This window comes from Chiloscyllium punctatum, chromosome 22 (assembly GCF_047496795.1).
Source record: "Chiloscyllium punctatum isolate Juve2018m chromosome 22, sChiPun1.3, whole genome shotgun sequence".
NCBI classification, from domain to species: domain Eukaryota; kingdom Metazoa; phylum Chordata; class Chondrichthyes; order Orectolobiformes; family Hemiscylliidae; genus Chiloscyllium; species Chiloscyllium punctatum.
The window spans coordinates 24,383,517-24,400,405 of NC_092760.1; the positions used below are offsets into that span (position 1 = coordinate 24,383,517).

The 16,889-nt window shown below is 43.7% G+C and overlaps 1 protein-coding gene and 1 non-coding gene across 3 annotated transcripts in view; both read right to left on the minus strand.

Moving 5' to 3' along the window:
- Positions 1-341: 341 nt before the first annotated feature.
- The window catches only part of mtch2 (mitochondrial carrier homolog 2), a 45,668-nt gene continuing 29,120 nt past the window's right edge, over positions 342-16,889 (minus strand). For both annotated transcript variants that reach the window (XM_072591899.1, XM_072591900.1), the window contains exons 9-13: positions 16,393-16,492; positions 12,097-12,144; positions 11,431-11,498; positions 10,221-10,296; positions 342-1,709 (exon numbers count right to left, since the gene is read on the minus strand). In XM_072591899.1, the coding sequence (XP_072448000.1) occupies positions 1,623-1,709; positions 10,221-10,296; positions 11,431-11,498; positions 12,097-12,144; positions 16,393-16,492 (379 nt within the window). In that variant the 3' untranslated portion in view covers positions 342-1,622. The remainder of the gene's footprint in view (positions 1,710-10,220; positions 10,297-11,430; positions 11,499-12,096; positions 12,145-16,392; positions 16,493-16,889) is intronic.
- On the minus strand, positions 5,396-5,528 carry LOC140493910 (small Cajal body-specific RNA 14). The gene has a single exon (XR_011963794.1).

The window sequence follows — 16,889 nt, forward strand, 5'->3', positions numbered from 1 at the left end:
ATGTTCATTTAGAGACAAGGCTTTATGGGCAACTCCTGAATGGGTGAATGTAGATGACAGAAACAGATGTCAAACAGGCCTGATTCCTCACCTTTTCATCAGATTATCAGGTCATCTTGAAAAGGGAAATGCAAGCTTCCAACACAGGGGAAGAGCAGAAATTCTCTCATTTGTACTGGAATCAAACATTTTTAATTAGCTTTTTAATTAGAAATAATTTTTTTTTTCTAAATTGAACTTAGCAGTATAACATTCATGGAACAAGCAAAATGGTTGAGTGTGACCAGACTCAGTGTAGCACGGGGTGCAGCCACTGTCAAAATGATGTATTTTACAAAATGTGACAGTGCTATGCAAATTAGCTTTATTAAATAGACCCCAACATGTGGCAGTTGATGAATCCTACACTTAAATGCCTGCTTTACTACTGTTTATCATTTTATCTCATTCAGCAAGAAACCAGTGCAGATGGAGGGGCTGTACAACACTCCCCAGTGCTGGGTCTAGACACTCACTGCAGTCAGAACAGTCGCAAGGACTTTGGAAATGTTCACATCAGCTGGCTCCCCGAGTACTGACTGGTCCCATTACAGGATCAGGAGAAACAAAACAAAAATATTCATTTTCATTTAGAAACAAGGAAAATGATGCCCATCTCACTCTGTCAGGCCAAGCAGAAAGGTGTGCCAGATTGAGGTGTAGATCAATCACAAAATCCCAAGAGGAACCTATGGTCAATGCCAAATTAGCCAAGTTGCAGACTTGCCTGCAATACTGTTTTAACTGGGCTCAGTACCTCTGTTGAGAACAGGGAAACCAGACAATGCAACTGCTCCTGATCACATCCTGATGGAAAATGGGTGAACACGATCAGGACTGGCTGCAACATTCCCAATCACCATCACAGCCACCAATCTCCTCCCCAGTCCAACAGCTCATGCCTTGGGCCTCACTCAGGAAAACTGGACAATGCAGTGAGGTACACAGTATCTTCGATGCTGCTCACCACCCTCCTGCTGAGGAGAGGAGAGGAAAGGGAAGAGCATCAGCAGCAGGATAAACGTTCGCTCTTTCCACCAAACAGCAGTCACTGACATCCCAGCTAAAAGGGAGAGGTTGCAGTGAGACAGTATCACTGCCCCACTCCTCATTCACTATCAAACATTTGGGCAGGACAGAATTGAACAAGGAGTCAGCTAGACCAGAAATTTTGAACAGTACATCTCCTGGGATCATCAGATACTGCTCTTATGTGTAAGATGGACTTGATGACATGCTGGAAGTGGGAGGTGGGTAACCATAGAATCAGGGCTAGCATTGGAATGCTGCTGCGAGGACAGAGTGCCCCATTCCCAGGAACATGGCACTCAGAACACCAGCCCCATTTTCACAAAGAAACCACTCACTGTACAAACCACTGGTAACAAACAGGGAATTAAAATACATTCCTCTTTAAATCAAAGACCAATCTCATTCCATCATAAAATAACTCAATTGTGCCAGTGTGGATCAACAATACATCATTAAAAACGGCATGTACGTCATTGTAAACACAATCATACAAATTAGACTGCACCTCCCACCCCTCACCCTTTCAGTTCGCAGCTCATCACCTTGTGCATCTACACAAACCGCTTTTGTTCAACTGCATACGTTCGTCCAGTTGGAGCCTTCCGGAAAAATAGACTATTTCCTCGGCTCAGGTTTCCCTGCAAGAAAAACAAATTTAAATTGTTAAATAAATACAGCTTGGGAGAAAATTGTTCAGAAGAAACTGGCAGCAAAGCTGCAAGTAGAGATACAGGCTCAATACCACATTCTGGTGACAGGGCAGCACTTAGACTCATTCTTGGCACTGCAACACACACAGAAATAGCAAACATACCAAGACTACAATCAAAACTAATAAAATCCAAAATATGCAGCAGAAATGAAGAAAGGCTGCAGCCTGAAATGTAAATACAGAAACATAAAAACTAGGGCAGGTTTAGGCCATTCAGCCCTCCAAATCTATTCTGACATTTGATATGGATATGGTTGATCTTCTCTCTCAATGAGATATTTTCCTTTCTCCCCATACTTGCTGATGTCTTTAATGTCTAAAACATTATCCATCTCTTTCTTGAATATATTCAATTACCTGGCCTCCACAGCCTTCTTTGGTAGAGAATCCCACAGGTTTATTATCCTTGGAGCGAAGATATTTTTCTTCATCTCCAGTCCTAAATGGGTTACCTCGTATCTGAGACTGTGATCCCTGGTTCTCTACTCCCCAGCTAGGATAAACAGCCTCCCTACATCTAGTCTCTCCAGCTCTATTAGCATTGTATTTGGTTAAATCAGATTCCCCTCTCATCATTCTAAACTCTAGTGAATACAGGTCCAGCCAATCTCTCCTTAAAGCACAGTCCTGCCATTCCCCATATCAGCCTAGCAAACTTCCACTGCACTCCAATGGCAGGTATGCCCTTTATTTAGGTAGGGAGACCAATACTGCAGGTGTGGTCTCACCAAGGCCTTGTCCAACTGCAGAAAGACAGCCCTATTTCTGAACTGATCATTGGGCGAGCAATGCAAAACCCTGGAAACACATGCTTGAATCACACAATGATTGATGGCGAGACCTGAATTCAATAAAAATCTGGAATTTCAAAAAAGATAGACTGATAGTTGGTTGTCATTAGTGAATCAGATGGATTTTTAATGCCCCACAGAAAAATAATCTAGTCCACATGTACCTCCAAACTCATAGCAATGCTGTTGTCTCTTAACGGCCTCTGGGCAATTAGGGTTGGGTAATAAATACTGGATTAGCCAGCAAAGCCCACATTCTGTGAATAACGAAAGCAAAATTCAAATCTTGGAGTGAAGGCCAGTAAACCATTTGTGTTCCGTTGCTTGTTACACTTGCCTGTATACTTTCATTGGTGTAGAAGGACACCAAGATCCCCTTGTACTTCCACATATATCATCACCACTTAAATGATACTGTTTCAGTTTTTCACACTGAACTGCATAACTTCACATTAAGTCGGGTCTCTCATGGATGCTGCCTACCCTGGTCAGCATTCCAGTAATTTTTATTCTTTCATTTCAGACTTCAAGCATACGCAGTGTTTCTGTTTTGTGCCAGTGGTTTCAACAACACTTATATTTGGAGCATAGCACAATACTATCTTATATTGAGTGCTTGGCATGCCAATATCCTATCTAACTGGTTGTTCTTCATATCTAAACTACATTTGCAACTGATGGTAATATAGGACAAGTCAGGCCACAGAATGGAACTTAGGTTGACAGATAAGTAGTTTTATTTTTGCAGCTTGGTTACTGTGGTGTTTAGTCACTGAACTCACAGGCTTCTGACAATTTACATTTACAAAAGACTATAAGAAATAGCAACAGGAGTAGGTCATTCAGTTCCTTGAGCCTGCTTTGCCATTCAGTAGGATCATGGCTTATCTAACATGTATCACATTCCACTTTCCTGCCTTTTCCTCCCCATAACTCTTGATTTCCCCCACTGATCAAGATCTATCTCAGCCTTCAATATGCACAAGGACTCTGCCCCATAGCTCTGTGTCAAGGAGTACCAAGGAAACAGCTCTCAGAAGAAATTCCTCCTCATCTCAGTCTTAAATTGGTGCCCCTTTATTCTATGCACTCTGGTCCAAGAACACAGATTTATCTCACGTAATATAGTAAAACAAACTATAAATGTGACAATTTTGGAAGATCTTAACACAAAGGGCAAGATGGATTCAACTGTTTTCCGAGCAATGCGCTTTACAGACACTCAATCTCACTTTGGATTACTCCTGTCTTAAAGTAAAGATTTCTTACTCAACTGACTTCTTTTATGATCAAAGGACCTCCTTCTAGTTTGGAGGTTCCAGATTTCATAAATCATAGAATCCCTCGAGTGTGGAAGCAGGCCATTGGTCCAATGAGTCAACACTGACCCTCTAAACAGCATCCCACCCAGACCACCCCGTTACCCTCTCCCCATAACCCTGCATTTCCTATGGCTAATCCACCTAGCCTGTACACCCCTGGACACTATGAACAATTTAGCATGGCCAATCCACATAACCTGCACATCTTTGGACCATGGTAGGAAACCCATACAGACAGGAGGAAAACGTGCGTACTCCACACAGATAGGTGAGCAGGGTGGAATCAAACCAGAGTCCCTGGCGCTGAGAAGCAGCAGTGCTAACTGAGCCACCATGCTGCCCATTCCTTTCAGTTCAGACAGCTAGAAGACTTCTACAAACTCTCACCACCTGGAGACATGTACAAATTAAACTCACAAACTAACATGTACTTTTGCTGATGAGATAATTCTTCTCAGCTGAATACTTCTAGGGGTCCTTGAGCACCTGTTTGTCTAGGTCATAAAAGCTCAAATTTGTAGACACGTCATCAAGTAACTCCACGGGTGTCTGATGAAAACATTTAAATTAATCCCATGCACTCTTGGGGAAAAAAGGATGTTTATCTCACTGTTCCAAATGAACGTCTGACCTTCTGAAAAAAACTACCTCCAACAGAACTGAAATATAAAATTTATTTTGCTTGTACTTTAAAACACAAATTCCCAAAGATAACTTCATTGGACATTCTGCCATGGAAGAAATGCGGCATTATACCTCAACCAGATCATTAGACATTTGGAGGCACATTCATGGCCTTCATAAGGGTTGACCAGTGATTAAGAGTGGGAACCCTGGCTGATTTCTCTCCCACCAAAATGAGGAGGAATAAGGGCCACCACAGCACACCAGCATCATCACAGCCTAAAGAGGACAAGGGAGCCTCTCTGCTGTCCTCCACTGAGAATAGGACAGTCCTATCAATGCTGGGCATTGACCTCGGGACAAATGTACTTGCAGTATCTGTACTGCTACCCCACCTCAGACCAGCTACCAGGACCAAGCGAAGATGGAGACAGTGGCCTCCGACTCAGTATTCTACTCCATGGTGTAACGACTAACCGTCAAAGCAGTCCCACAGGGGAGCACAGAGGAAGGGACCGTAATCTTAAAAATCCTAAATTAATTGAAATTAAATCAGGAAGCGGAAATCTGACACATACTCCCCTTAAAGGTTTTTAAGGCTGGTGATTAATTAAAATTGAAGTTTGACAGTTGAGTGAGTGAGAGGGGGAGTAGATCCTAGCCTCATATTGAATACTATGGAAGCAAGGTGGTAGTTGGAGTTACAGCATAGATCAGACAGCATTTAAATGTACAGTGGAACAGATATAAGGGGCTGAATGGGTCAACTCCAATTAAAAGCTTTAAAGGCTTAGAAAAACGTCAAACCTTATTTCAGTTTCACAAATGCCTCCATTTTCCACTCTTGGAGCAAACACTGCTTTTAGGAGTAAAACGATGTTCGGAACCATCGCACAGAGACCCTTTCAACTCCAAAGGGCTCGTCGGTGAGAACCGTCTTTTAATATACGTGGCATGTTCCAGCTACATCATATGTACTAGGTGATGCAGCAATAATAGAACTGCCACATTATGGTGTGAGGGATACAGACCAGCCTAACTCATACACATTAACTTACCTGGTAAAAGGTTGATTATGTCTAACAAGTGAAACATGAGAAAGTAATTCAAATAATGGACAGGGAATGTTGTTTATATGGACTTTCAGATGTTATGCAGTAGGATTCCATGTCATAAATTTTTGAAATCAAAGCTAAACGCATTGAAGGAAAGCTATTGTCTGACAACTTTGTTCCTTAACCAAAATCCCAGAGTCAGGATCACTATACTTATGAAAATCTTAGGTACAAGAATGTACAAAACAGGAGGAATGGACTATAGAGGAACCTCAATTATACGAAGGACACGGGTGGAGAGTATTTCATTTGATTAATCGAATTCCGGATAATCAAATGCCGGATAACATCGTTTAACCAAGCATCGGAACTTTGTGACCTTGCTAAATGATCCAATCTTCAGATAATTGAACATCAGATAATCAAGGTTCCTCCGTACATGGTCTCTTGAGTCGACCACATCGTTCAATATAATCATGGTTAATCTCAACATGTCAACTCTACTTTCCAGCCTGGTTTAGGAATCTGACTCTCTCTCTCATCCTTGAATTAAGCAAGTTTTTGTTAAAATGGTGAAAATGCAGGGAAGAAGTTAGGAATCCACATGTATATAAAATGCAGTCAGATAAAAAGAATGATGTACAGAATCGTTGTGTTATAGTGCTGGAGGACATTCAGCCCACTGCGCCTGCACTGGGTCTCCAAATGAATGCAGACTGAGTGCTATTCTCCTTCCTTTTTCCACTGCATCCGATACTATGTTGGAATTTAATCGATCAAGTCATGCAGAAATGTAGAGTCAATGTTAAAATCAGATCAGCCATCAGATCAAGGGGCCAAGTGGCCTACTCTTGCTCCTTGTTTGTGTGCTCGCATTCCAAAGTCGCAACTGACCTGCCTCTATTACACTACTAAACTGTGCATTCCAAACCTGAACTACTCATGAAAACATTTTTCTCACATCAGTGAGCCAAACACCAGTAGTGGCAAAAATGCTAGAATCTCTTAAGCATGCTAACATGGCATTTAGGGAAATAAAGGTGACAATGGTATACGAAATGAAAAAGCATTCAGCAAATCTATTCAGGATTTGTTTTTTTAAAATAGTGCAGCTGTTCAGCTAGACGGCAAGAGACCAGATGAGTCACAACAGCCTTGAAACATTAGCTCTCCATAGGTGCTGCCAGACCTGCAGAGTTTCTCCAGCAGGAACAGACAGTACAGCCTCAGGCTATAAAATGTAAAATAAGCTGCGAGGAGGATGTGAAAAGGCTGCAAAGGGAAATAGACTAATTCAGTGATTGGACAAGTAGGTGACAGATAAATGTAATGTTGAGAAATGTAGGGTTATACATGACTGAAGATGAAATTGAAAAGCAGAAGTGTTTTTTAGAAAAATGGTGAGAGACTAATAAATGTAATATTCCAAGGAGTTTGGATGTTGTAATACTATTTAACTTGGTGAACTTATATGTTAGTTTTTAATGTAAGCGGTTTGGTGTGCAATATTATGGAAGTCTTGCTGCTTTTTGGTGAAACCTGTGAACCACAGCACTGTGTACAGTTTTGGGAAAGATGTTCTGTTCTTTGAAGAGGATACAAATGTTCATTAAATTGATTCCTGGAAATGGGTGGGCCATTCTGGGAGGAGGGCTGTAATTGTACCCAGACTCATCTTTCTGTTAAACAGGACAATTCCTACAAATCAGCATCGAAGTCTTTCTTTTACTTAGGTCATACAGCATGATCGAATAGAATGGGCCTAAATTCATTGGCGTTTCAAAGAACAAGAGGTAATCAAATTGAAAATATTCCTGGATGACATTTCCCCTGGCAGAAAAATCTTGAACCAAGGGTCATTGGCTCAGGATAAATGATTAGGACTGAGAGAAGCAGAAATATGTTTGACTCAAAGTTGTGAATCTTTGGAATTCTCTATCCTAGACAACAGCGAATACTCAAATCACTGTTTATGCCAGAGATCAAAAAATAACCGGTTTGGGGAAGTGGAGACTCAAGGGACAGAGAAATAAGGCAGGCAAGTGGAGATGATGGTTCAGTGTTCTGTCTCATGTTAAGGTAATCAAAAAGGCTGATGGAATGTTTCATTTCTAAAGCTGTTCAAAGCAATGGTTGAACACTCCTGGAGCGCTGTGTCTAATTCTCACAGCACACCCGAGAAACTGCAAGTTAACCTTGAAAGCGAGTATTGCCAGGACCCAAAAAGGTTGAATTATGAGGAAATATCATGACATAGTGGTTGTATCCCTAACTTCTGGACCAGAAGACCTGGGTTGAAGTCCCACGTGCTCCAAAGATGTATCGTGACACATCTGAACAAGTTGATTAGAAAATAAGTCTCACGTCTGTCGTCTGCAAGGTGTTAGAAAGGATTCTGAGGGATAGGATTTATGACCATCTGGAAGAGCAAGGCTTGATTAAATACAATCAACACGGCTTTGTGAGGGGCAAGTCATGCCTCACAAACCTTATCGAGTTCTTTGAGGATGTGACTAGAAAAGTTGATGAGGGTCGAGCTGTGGATGTGGTGTATATGGACTTTAGCAAGGCATTTGATAAGGTTCCCCATGGTAGGCTCATTCAGAAGGACAGGAGGAATGGGATTCAGGGGAACATAGCTGGCTGGACACAGAAATGGCTGGCCAACAGAAGACAGCGAGTGGGAGTAGAAGGAAAATATTCTGCTTGGAAGTCTGTGGTGAGTGGTGGTCCACCGGGTTCTGTCCTTGGGCCTATATTGTTTGTAATTTTTATTAATGACTTGGATGAGGGGATTGAAGGATGGGTCAGCAAGTTTGCAGTTGACACAAAGGTTGGAGGTGTCGTTGACAGTATAGAGGGTTGTTGTAGGCTGCAGCGGGACATTGACAGGATGCAGAGATGGGCTGAGAGGTGGCAGATGGAGTTCAACCTGGATAAATGCAAGGTGATGCATTTTGGAAGGTCGAATTTGAAAGCTGAGTACAGGATTAAGGATAGGATTCTTGGTAGTGTGGAGGAACAGAGGCATCTTGGGGTGCAGGTACATAGATTCCTTAAAATGGCCACCCAAGTGGACAGGGTTGTTAAGAAAGCATATGGTGTTTTGGCTTTCATTAACAGGGGGATTGAGTTTAAGAGTCGTGAGATCGTGTTGCAGCTCTATAAAACTTTGGTTAGACCGCACTTGGAATACTGCGTCCAGTTCTGGTCGCCCTATTATATGAAAAATGTGGATGCTTTGGAACGGGTTCAGAGGAGGTTTACCAGGATGCTGCCTGGACTGGAGGGCTTATCTTATAAGGAGAGGTTGACTGAGCTCGGACTTTTTTCATTGGAGAAAAGGAGGAGAAGAGGGGACCTAATTGAGGTATACAAGGTAATGAGAGGCATAGATAAGAGTCGATAGCCAGAGACTATTTCCCAGGGCAGAAATGACGAACACGAGCGGTCATAGTTTTAAGCTGGTTGGAGGAAAGTATAGAGGGGATGTCAGAGGTGGGTTCTTTACACAGAGTTGTGAGAGCACGGAATGCGTTGCCAGCAGCAGTTGTGAAGGCAGGGTCATTGGGGACATTTAAGAGACTGCTGGACATGCATATGGTCACAGAAATCTGAGGGGGCATACATGAGGATCAGTGGTCAGCACAACATCGTGGGCTGAAGGGCCTGTTCTGTGCTTTGTTCTATAAACTAGTCTTCTACTCCCTGAAGTAAAGTTAAGCAGTGATTCAATTGAAGTTTTCAGGACTTTGAAAGGAATTGGTAGTGCAAGTATAGAGAAAACATTTATAAACTGATCACGAAGCCTGGACATAGTCTTCAAATCAGTCACGCTTATTCTCAGAGTCTTTCAGCACCTATCCTCTCCTCATCAGGCTACACATTTCATCAACTGCTTCCATCCACTGTCCTTGTGATCCCAATTCTCCTACATCCCACTGCAGCGTTTCTAATTAACCAGCGTGTACAGTCAGAATACGTCTCACACACCTTTCTCTGTAATTGTAACCGGCCTTATCTGTTAGACAGGACTCGGGTGCAATCCTCACAGATAAGCACCAAGGTCTTTTTGCTCAATCTGGTAACACACAATTTCAAACGTTTCCAATCCTGACTTGCCTCAAACTGTTTGAGATCTTGAAGCTGAAGGATCTGTAATTGCAGTCCTTGCCCAGACTTTCCTGCGTCAATTTGTCAAAGTTGTAATTTTCCAGCTTAAGTTGAGGAACCACTCATTACATCTGGGGTTGGGATGAAAGACTTCAAGGGGGAATGACTGTGACGCGTTGGCATGAACTGGCAGTCAGACAGACTGAGGCACGAGAACATACAGCATCAGCAGGCACTGTGCCAGGGTATTGAAATATTATGAGATATATTAGGAAGGCAAATGGAATGTGGGGGGGGCATTTATTGAAAAACGGTGGAGTATTAATGTAGGGAACACTTGTTACAACAGTACAGGCATTAGTGACAGCAGACTTAGAACTCTGTGCACAGCTTGGCACTCTATACATAAGGGATTGAAATCATTCCCTGAGCCCTCTCGTGAGCCAGGGAGACTTTACACGGAGCGCACAGCAAATGCATTTGGTTCCAGCAGATCAAAGTGGCTTGCAGCACAAGCAGAACTTCAACTCACCTCTCGGCTTAGCTGGCGCCAGCAGTCAATCCATGAAGAGTATGCTGCTGCGTAAGGAGGGAGACCACCAGCTAGCCTGGGGAAGACAGACACAATAGACAGTCATTCTGCAACCAAAAGTGGAGACAGCTCAGCACCGGTCGTACCCACATGCTGACACTCGGCAACAAAACAATGATTGTGTTTCCTGACAGCTGCAGCTCTGCGACTGACATTCTGACGGCTCTCACTTTCAACCTTATTCCATATATCAATCGGCCACTGCTGGAACTGTCACCTATGTCTGAGCTGCGACAGATGACACTGTGTGGGACACTCAATACTACATTAGGTAGAAACTAGAGCTTTCAACACTGGCATTAGATGATTTGCAAGCATCTTTTCCAAACCAAATAGGAGCAGTACTCCAGAGCAGTGCTGAAAGACAGTCATGGTACTGAATGGCAGGAGCTTTACTCTGTATCTAACCCGTGCTGTACACTTCCTGGGTCTCTTTGATGGGGACAACATCCAGAGAGCTTTATTTTCACTGAGAGTGTAGAAGTAGCTCTACTCTGTATCTAATCCCAAACTTTTGCCTGGGAGCGTTTGATGGGGACAGTATTCAGGGAGCTTTACTTTCAATTTAAAAGTGTAGAGGTAGCTTTAGTCTATACTTTAGTCAGTGCAGTACTGTCCTGATGATATAGTTGCAAATAATAAGCAGCTGAGATAAGAAAAGTCTGTGGCTCAGGAATAACATTCTTGATTTCTATCAGTAAACAATTCAAACGCAAGTGGGTGGCACAGTGGTTAGCACTGCTGCCTCACAGCGCCAGAGACCCGGGTTCAATTCCCGCTTCAGGTGACTGACTGTGTGGAGTTTGCATGTTCTCCCCATGTCTGCGTGGGTTTCCTCTGGGTGCTCCCGTTTCCTCCCACAGTCCAAAGATGTGCAGGTCAGGTGAATTGGCCATGCTAAATTGCCCGTAGTGTTAGGTAAGGGGTAAATGTAGGGGTATGGGTGGGTTGTGCTTCGGCGGGTCGGTGTGGACTTGTTGGGCCGAAGGGCCTGTTTCCACACTGTAATGTAATCTGCAAAATCTGTAAATTAATGCCAGTTTGAGACTCTGTTTGCAGCCAACACCATGCACAGGGTTTGGGTCTTGTTTGCTGGTGGCCAGCCTCACTTTGCTCTAAAGCTTGGGGAATGAATGAATGCCAGACTCACCCACAGTTGTTGACTGCCATCAGATTGGAGACGAGCACGAAGGGATACGTCAGCATGCTGGCTAGGAACTGTGAAGGAAACAAGGAGACAAGACAGTGACCGAGTACTCATCCCGAAAGCAAACACTTCCATAAAGCAGCAGCTGCAACACAGGCCAGACACCTTTGGGATTTAATGCATCTGGAGCCAACTAGACAAGGATCAGAACACTACGTTCTCGGCCTTCAGGTTTAAATTGTCAAGAGAAAACCTGTAAATTTAAGTCCTTGTGCATTGCAGAATCTCCAGCTTGTGCGTGTGTTGCGATTTTGGGTTATGTAAAACTCCAGACACACCAAGGTCAATGTCACAACAAGCGAGCTGAAGTGTTACCAGAATTCAGGCGTCTGTTTGATGCTGGCCCCTCATGCCTTGTGTGGTGGGTGGGGTGTGGGAAAGAAGGCAAGCAGTGTCCTGCCTAATTGCACTAAAACCAACAGAAGATGCTCCTGACACTAGTTTCTCTCTGCAAGCAGAGTTGGCTGGTTAAATGCACTGGACAAGTTGCTCAAGATAAGAGCTAGGTTCAGCCCGAGTGAAGGCTGCCCGGTTGAATTCCACCATTACAGTAAAAAGTACATTTGCTGTAAATGAATAAAACAATGGCTCAGACAGAATGGCACTCACCCCAGTCACGGCCTGCGAGTAACTTCTCAGCTCCCCGATCTGTGAGCCCTAGAACACATCAGAGTGAAAACTCAACAACACAGCCCCAACAGCTCACTGCTCGTCAGTAATTCTCCCAGACTCCAGTGGAGGCTGCAGGGCACCAGTTATCACAATCTAACATTCCTACTCCAGCTCTGGTTGTTCAGTGCTCTCCACAGGAGACTGCAGATGTTGGGACTGTTCCCAATATTTGACTTGATAGATGATTTCAAAATTACGAGGGATCTGGACAGAAGGAGAGGGAGAAACTGTTCCTTGCCATCAGAGAATTGAGAACCTTGGGAACAGCTTTAGTGCAATTGGTTAAAATAGCAAGAGGACTAAGAGATAAAATTTTTCTGCACAGCAACTGGTCAGGGTCTGAGTGTGTAGTGGAGGCAGGTTCAACTGAAGGAGCTGGAGAGAATTAGTTTAAACTAATTCAGGGTTTAAACTAATTCAGCAGGGTGGTGGGAACCCAAATTGTTGTCCGAGTATACAGGAGGTTGGGGGTAGTGAGGTCAGAAATAAGGTTTCCAGGTTGCAAGAAGGCACCAGCAAGCAAGAAGTTGGTTTGAAGTGTGTCTACTTAAACAACAGGAGCATCCGGAATAAGGTGGGTGAACTTGCAGCATGGGTTGGTACCTGGGACTTTGATGTTGTAGCCATTTCAGAGACATGGGTAGAGCAGGGACAGGAATGGTTGTTGCAGGTTCCGGGATTTGGATGTTTCAGTAAGAACAGGGAAGATGGTAAAAGAGAGGGGAGGTGTGGCACTGTTAGTCAAGGACAGTATTACGATTGCAGAAAGGATATTTGAAGACTCATCTACTGAGATAGCGTGGGCTGAGGTTAGAAACAGGAGAGGTCACACTGTTGGGAGTTTTCTATAGTGTTCCAAATTGTTCCAGAGATGTAGAGGAAAAGATAGCAAAGATGATCCTCGACAGGAGCAAGAGTGACAGGGTAGTTGTTTTGGGGAACTTTAACTTTCTAAATATTGACTGAGAATACGATAATTCATATACTTTAGATGGGTCAGCATTTGTCCAATGTGTGCATGAGGGTTTCCTGACACAGTATGTAGACAGGTCAACTAGATGCGAGGCCACATCGGATTTGGTACTGGGTAATGAACCTGGCCAGGTGTTAGATTTCGAGGGAGGTGAGCAGTTTGGTGATAATGACCACAATTTGGTTATTTTACTTTAGTGATGGAAAGGGACAGAGCAAGAGTTATTGTGTATGTGTGTGTGTGTGTGGGGGGGGTGCAATTACGATGCGATTAGGCAAGATTTAGGATGCATAGGATGGGGAAGTAAACTGGAGGGAATGGGCACAATTGAAATGTGGAGCTTATTCAAGGAACAGCTACTGCATGTCCTTGATAAGTGTGTACCTGTCAGGCAGGAAGGAAGTAGTTGAGCAAGAGAGCAGTGGTTTACTAAAGAAGTTGAATCTCTTGTCAAGAGGAAGAAGACGACTTATGTTAGGATTAGATGTGATGGCTCAGTTAGGGCACTCAAGAGTTACAAGTTAGCCAGGACTTAGAGAGCTAAGAGGAGTCAGGAGGGGACATGAGAAGTCATTGGCTGATAGGGTTTTCCTTAACCCTAAGGTTTTCTGTAGGTATGTCAGGAATAAAAGAATGACTACTGTAAGATTAGGACCAATCAAGAACAGTAGTGGGAGGTTTTGTGTGGAGTCAGAGGAGATAGGGTAAGCACTAAATGAATATGTTTCATCAGTATTCACACTGGAAAAAGACCATGCTGTTGAGGAGAATACAGGGATTGAGGTTCACGAGGAGGAGGTGTTAGCAACTCTGGAAAGTGCAAAAATAGATAAGTCCCCTGAGCTGGATGGGATTTATTCTAGGATTATCTGGGAAGCTAGGGAGGTGTTTGCCGAGCCTTTGGCTTTGATCTTTATGTCGTCATTGTCTACAGGAATAGTGCCAGAAGACTGGAGGATAGGGAACGTTGTTCTCTTGTCCAAGAAGGGGAGTAGAGACAACCCTGGTAATTAAAGACCTGTGAGGCTTACTTCAGTTGTGGGTAAAGTGTTGAAAAGGGTTATAAGAGGTAGGATTTATGATCATCTAGAGAGGAAGACGTTGATTAGGGATAGTCAAAACGGTTTTGTGAAGGGTAGGTCATGCCTCACAAACCTTATTGAGTTCTTTGAGAAGGTGACCAAACAGGTGGCTGAGGGTAAAGTAGTTGATGTGGTGTATATGGATTTCAGCAAGGCGTTTAATAAGGTTCCTCACGATAGGCTGAAAATACGAAGGCATGGGATTGAGGATGATTTAGCAGTTTGGATCAGAAATTGGCTAACTGAAAGAAAATAGAGGGTGGTGGCTGATTTAAAATATTCACCCTGGAGTGGTTTACCACAAGGATCTGTTTTGGTTCCATTGCTGTTTATCATTTTTTTATAAATGACCTGGATGAGGGCAGAGAAAGAGAAGTTGGTAAATTTGCGGATGACACTAAGGTCAATAGAGTTGTGGATAGTGACAAAGGATGTTGAGGCTACAGAGAGACATAGATAAGCTGCAGAGCTGGCCTGACAGGTGGCAAATGGAGTTTAATGTGGAAAAATGTGAGTTGACTCATTTTCGAAGGAATAACAGGAATGCAGGTCTAATGGTAAGATTCTTGGTAGTGTAGATGAGCAGGGAGATCTTGGTGTTCATGCACATAGATCCCTGAAAGATGCCACCCAGGTTGATAGGGTTTTTAAGAAGGCATACAATGTGTTCACTTTTATTGGTAGAAGGATTGAGTTTCGGATCCACGAGGTCATGCTGCAGTTGTACAAAACTCTGGTACGGCCCCACTTGGAATATTGCGTACAGCTCTGGTCACTATTATAGGAAGCTTTGGAAAGGGTTCAAGGAGATTTACCAGGATGTTGCCTGGTACGAGAGAAGGTCTCACAAGGAATGGCTGAGGGACTCGAGGCTGTTGAGAAGGTTGAGAGGTGTCTTAATTGAAACATGCAAGATAATCACAGTGTTAGATAGGGTGGACAGTGAGAGCATTTTACCTCGGATGATGTCGTCTAGCACAAAGGGACATTGCTTTAAATTGTGGGCTGTTATATATAGGACAGATGTCAGACGTAGTTTCTTTACTCAGTAGTAGGGACTGGTGAACGCACTGCGTGCAACAGTAGTAGACTTGCCAACTTTAAGGGCATTTAAGTGGCCTTTGAATATGCACATGGACAAGAATGGAATAGTGTAGGTCAGATGGGCTTCAAATTGGTTCCGCAAGTCAGCACAATATTGAGGGCCGAAGGGCTGTACTGTTCCCATGTTGGGTTATAGGGATAAGACAGGAGAATGGCACAAAATTAATTGCTCGTTTGGAGAGATACTGCAGACATGATGGCCTGTACAACCTCCTCTGGGCCGAAACAATTTGGTTCTCCCAGCTGCCAGCCACCACTGTCTACTCTCCCCTCCCTCCCCGTTGGTTCTAAGTAATCAAGGGGCGTCAAGCAGAGCTGCTTCTATTACTTACTGTTTAGAATGGAGATTTACAAGGATCCACAGGTCGTCTTTCATAATTTATAATTATTTAGATTTTTCTTTGATTCTCAGAAAAAGAACTACCAATTATAGGGTGAAATCATTTTCTAGGTAGAAGTTGCAGAAAGTAGAATGGTGCAATTACTGGGATGAGGTGGGACGTTTCATTGACCACGGGTTTGTGTGGAGAGGGAAGTTGCTAATGTTTAACCATGAAGCAGGAGAGCAGAGGCTGAGTTCACCAGTCAAACAAACTCCCTGGATTATGTCATCTTCAGTGCACCCATACACCCTCTGTGACCTCTTGCTGGGTACTGTACCATCCGCCCATAATCGCCTCCTTTGCACTTCCTCCTAAACTTTGGCCAGGGAGGAATCGCAACACACCAAGCCCACCATCCCCTCCTCAGATGGTGAGGAAATGCACCAGCAAAACCAATGACCAGAAGCAGGACTCAGTTTTTAACATGCTCCTGTCCACAATAACTGGAAACTTTAAAGGGGTTTTAGTACATTTAGCTCAGGAGCTTCATGCACTTTCTTCGCACCCAGTAGGATCATAGCCTCCACCCTAAATAACCCCCTTACCCCATCAAGTATGCCCTGTTACCGACTCACCCTGCCTCAAATATCCTCACCCCTACTCCAACCAATTCCAATCCCTCCTCTCTCACACATCCTACCTCAGGGAAATGCTGACCTGCTGAGAGGTGCGTTAGAATGTTATAACCTACCTGACTGGGGGGCTCCAGTGCATAGGTGTTGATGAGATAGGCCAACATGTTACAAAGCCATAAGGAAATCACATCACCCAGCAGTCGAGGAAACAGACCACTGCAAAGAGACACATAGCAATGAGCATGAGGTTCACACCAGCCTGTTTTACACTGGAATAACAGATTCACTCCAGGCTGCTCCAAACTGGGCTCAGAGATTCACACATGCCCAATCCACACTGGGACCAGAGAGAGATTCACACCAGACTGCGCCACACTGGACTCAGAGATTCACACAGTCCTTCTCTACATTCAGAGAGAGAGATTCACATTAGATTAAGTGACCAGACTACAGCGGAGCCAATGTGTTAAAGGAACTTTGCCTGAATTTCTGCTCATTTAGGCAATTACCACGTTTACGTTAATGGCTGTATAACACTCTGGGAGTCCCGAGGATGTGAAAGGCATTTTGAAAAGCTCGCACCTTTCACTCGGCCACATGCTGATTAACAGCA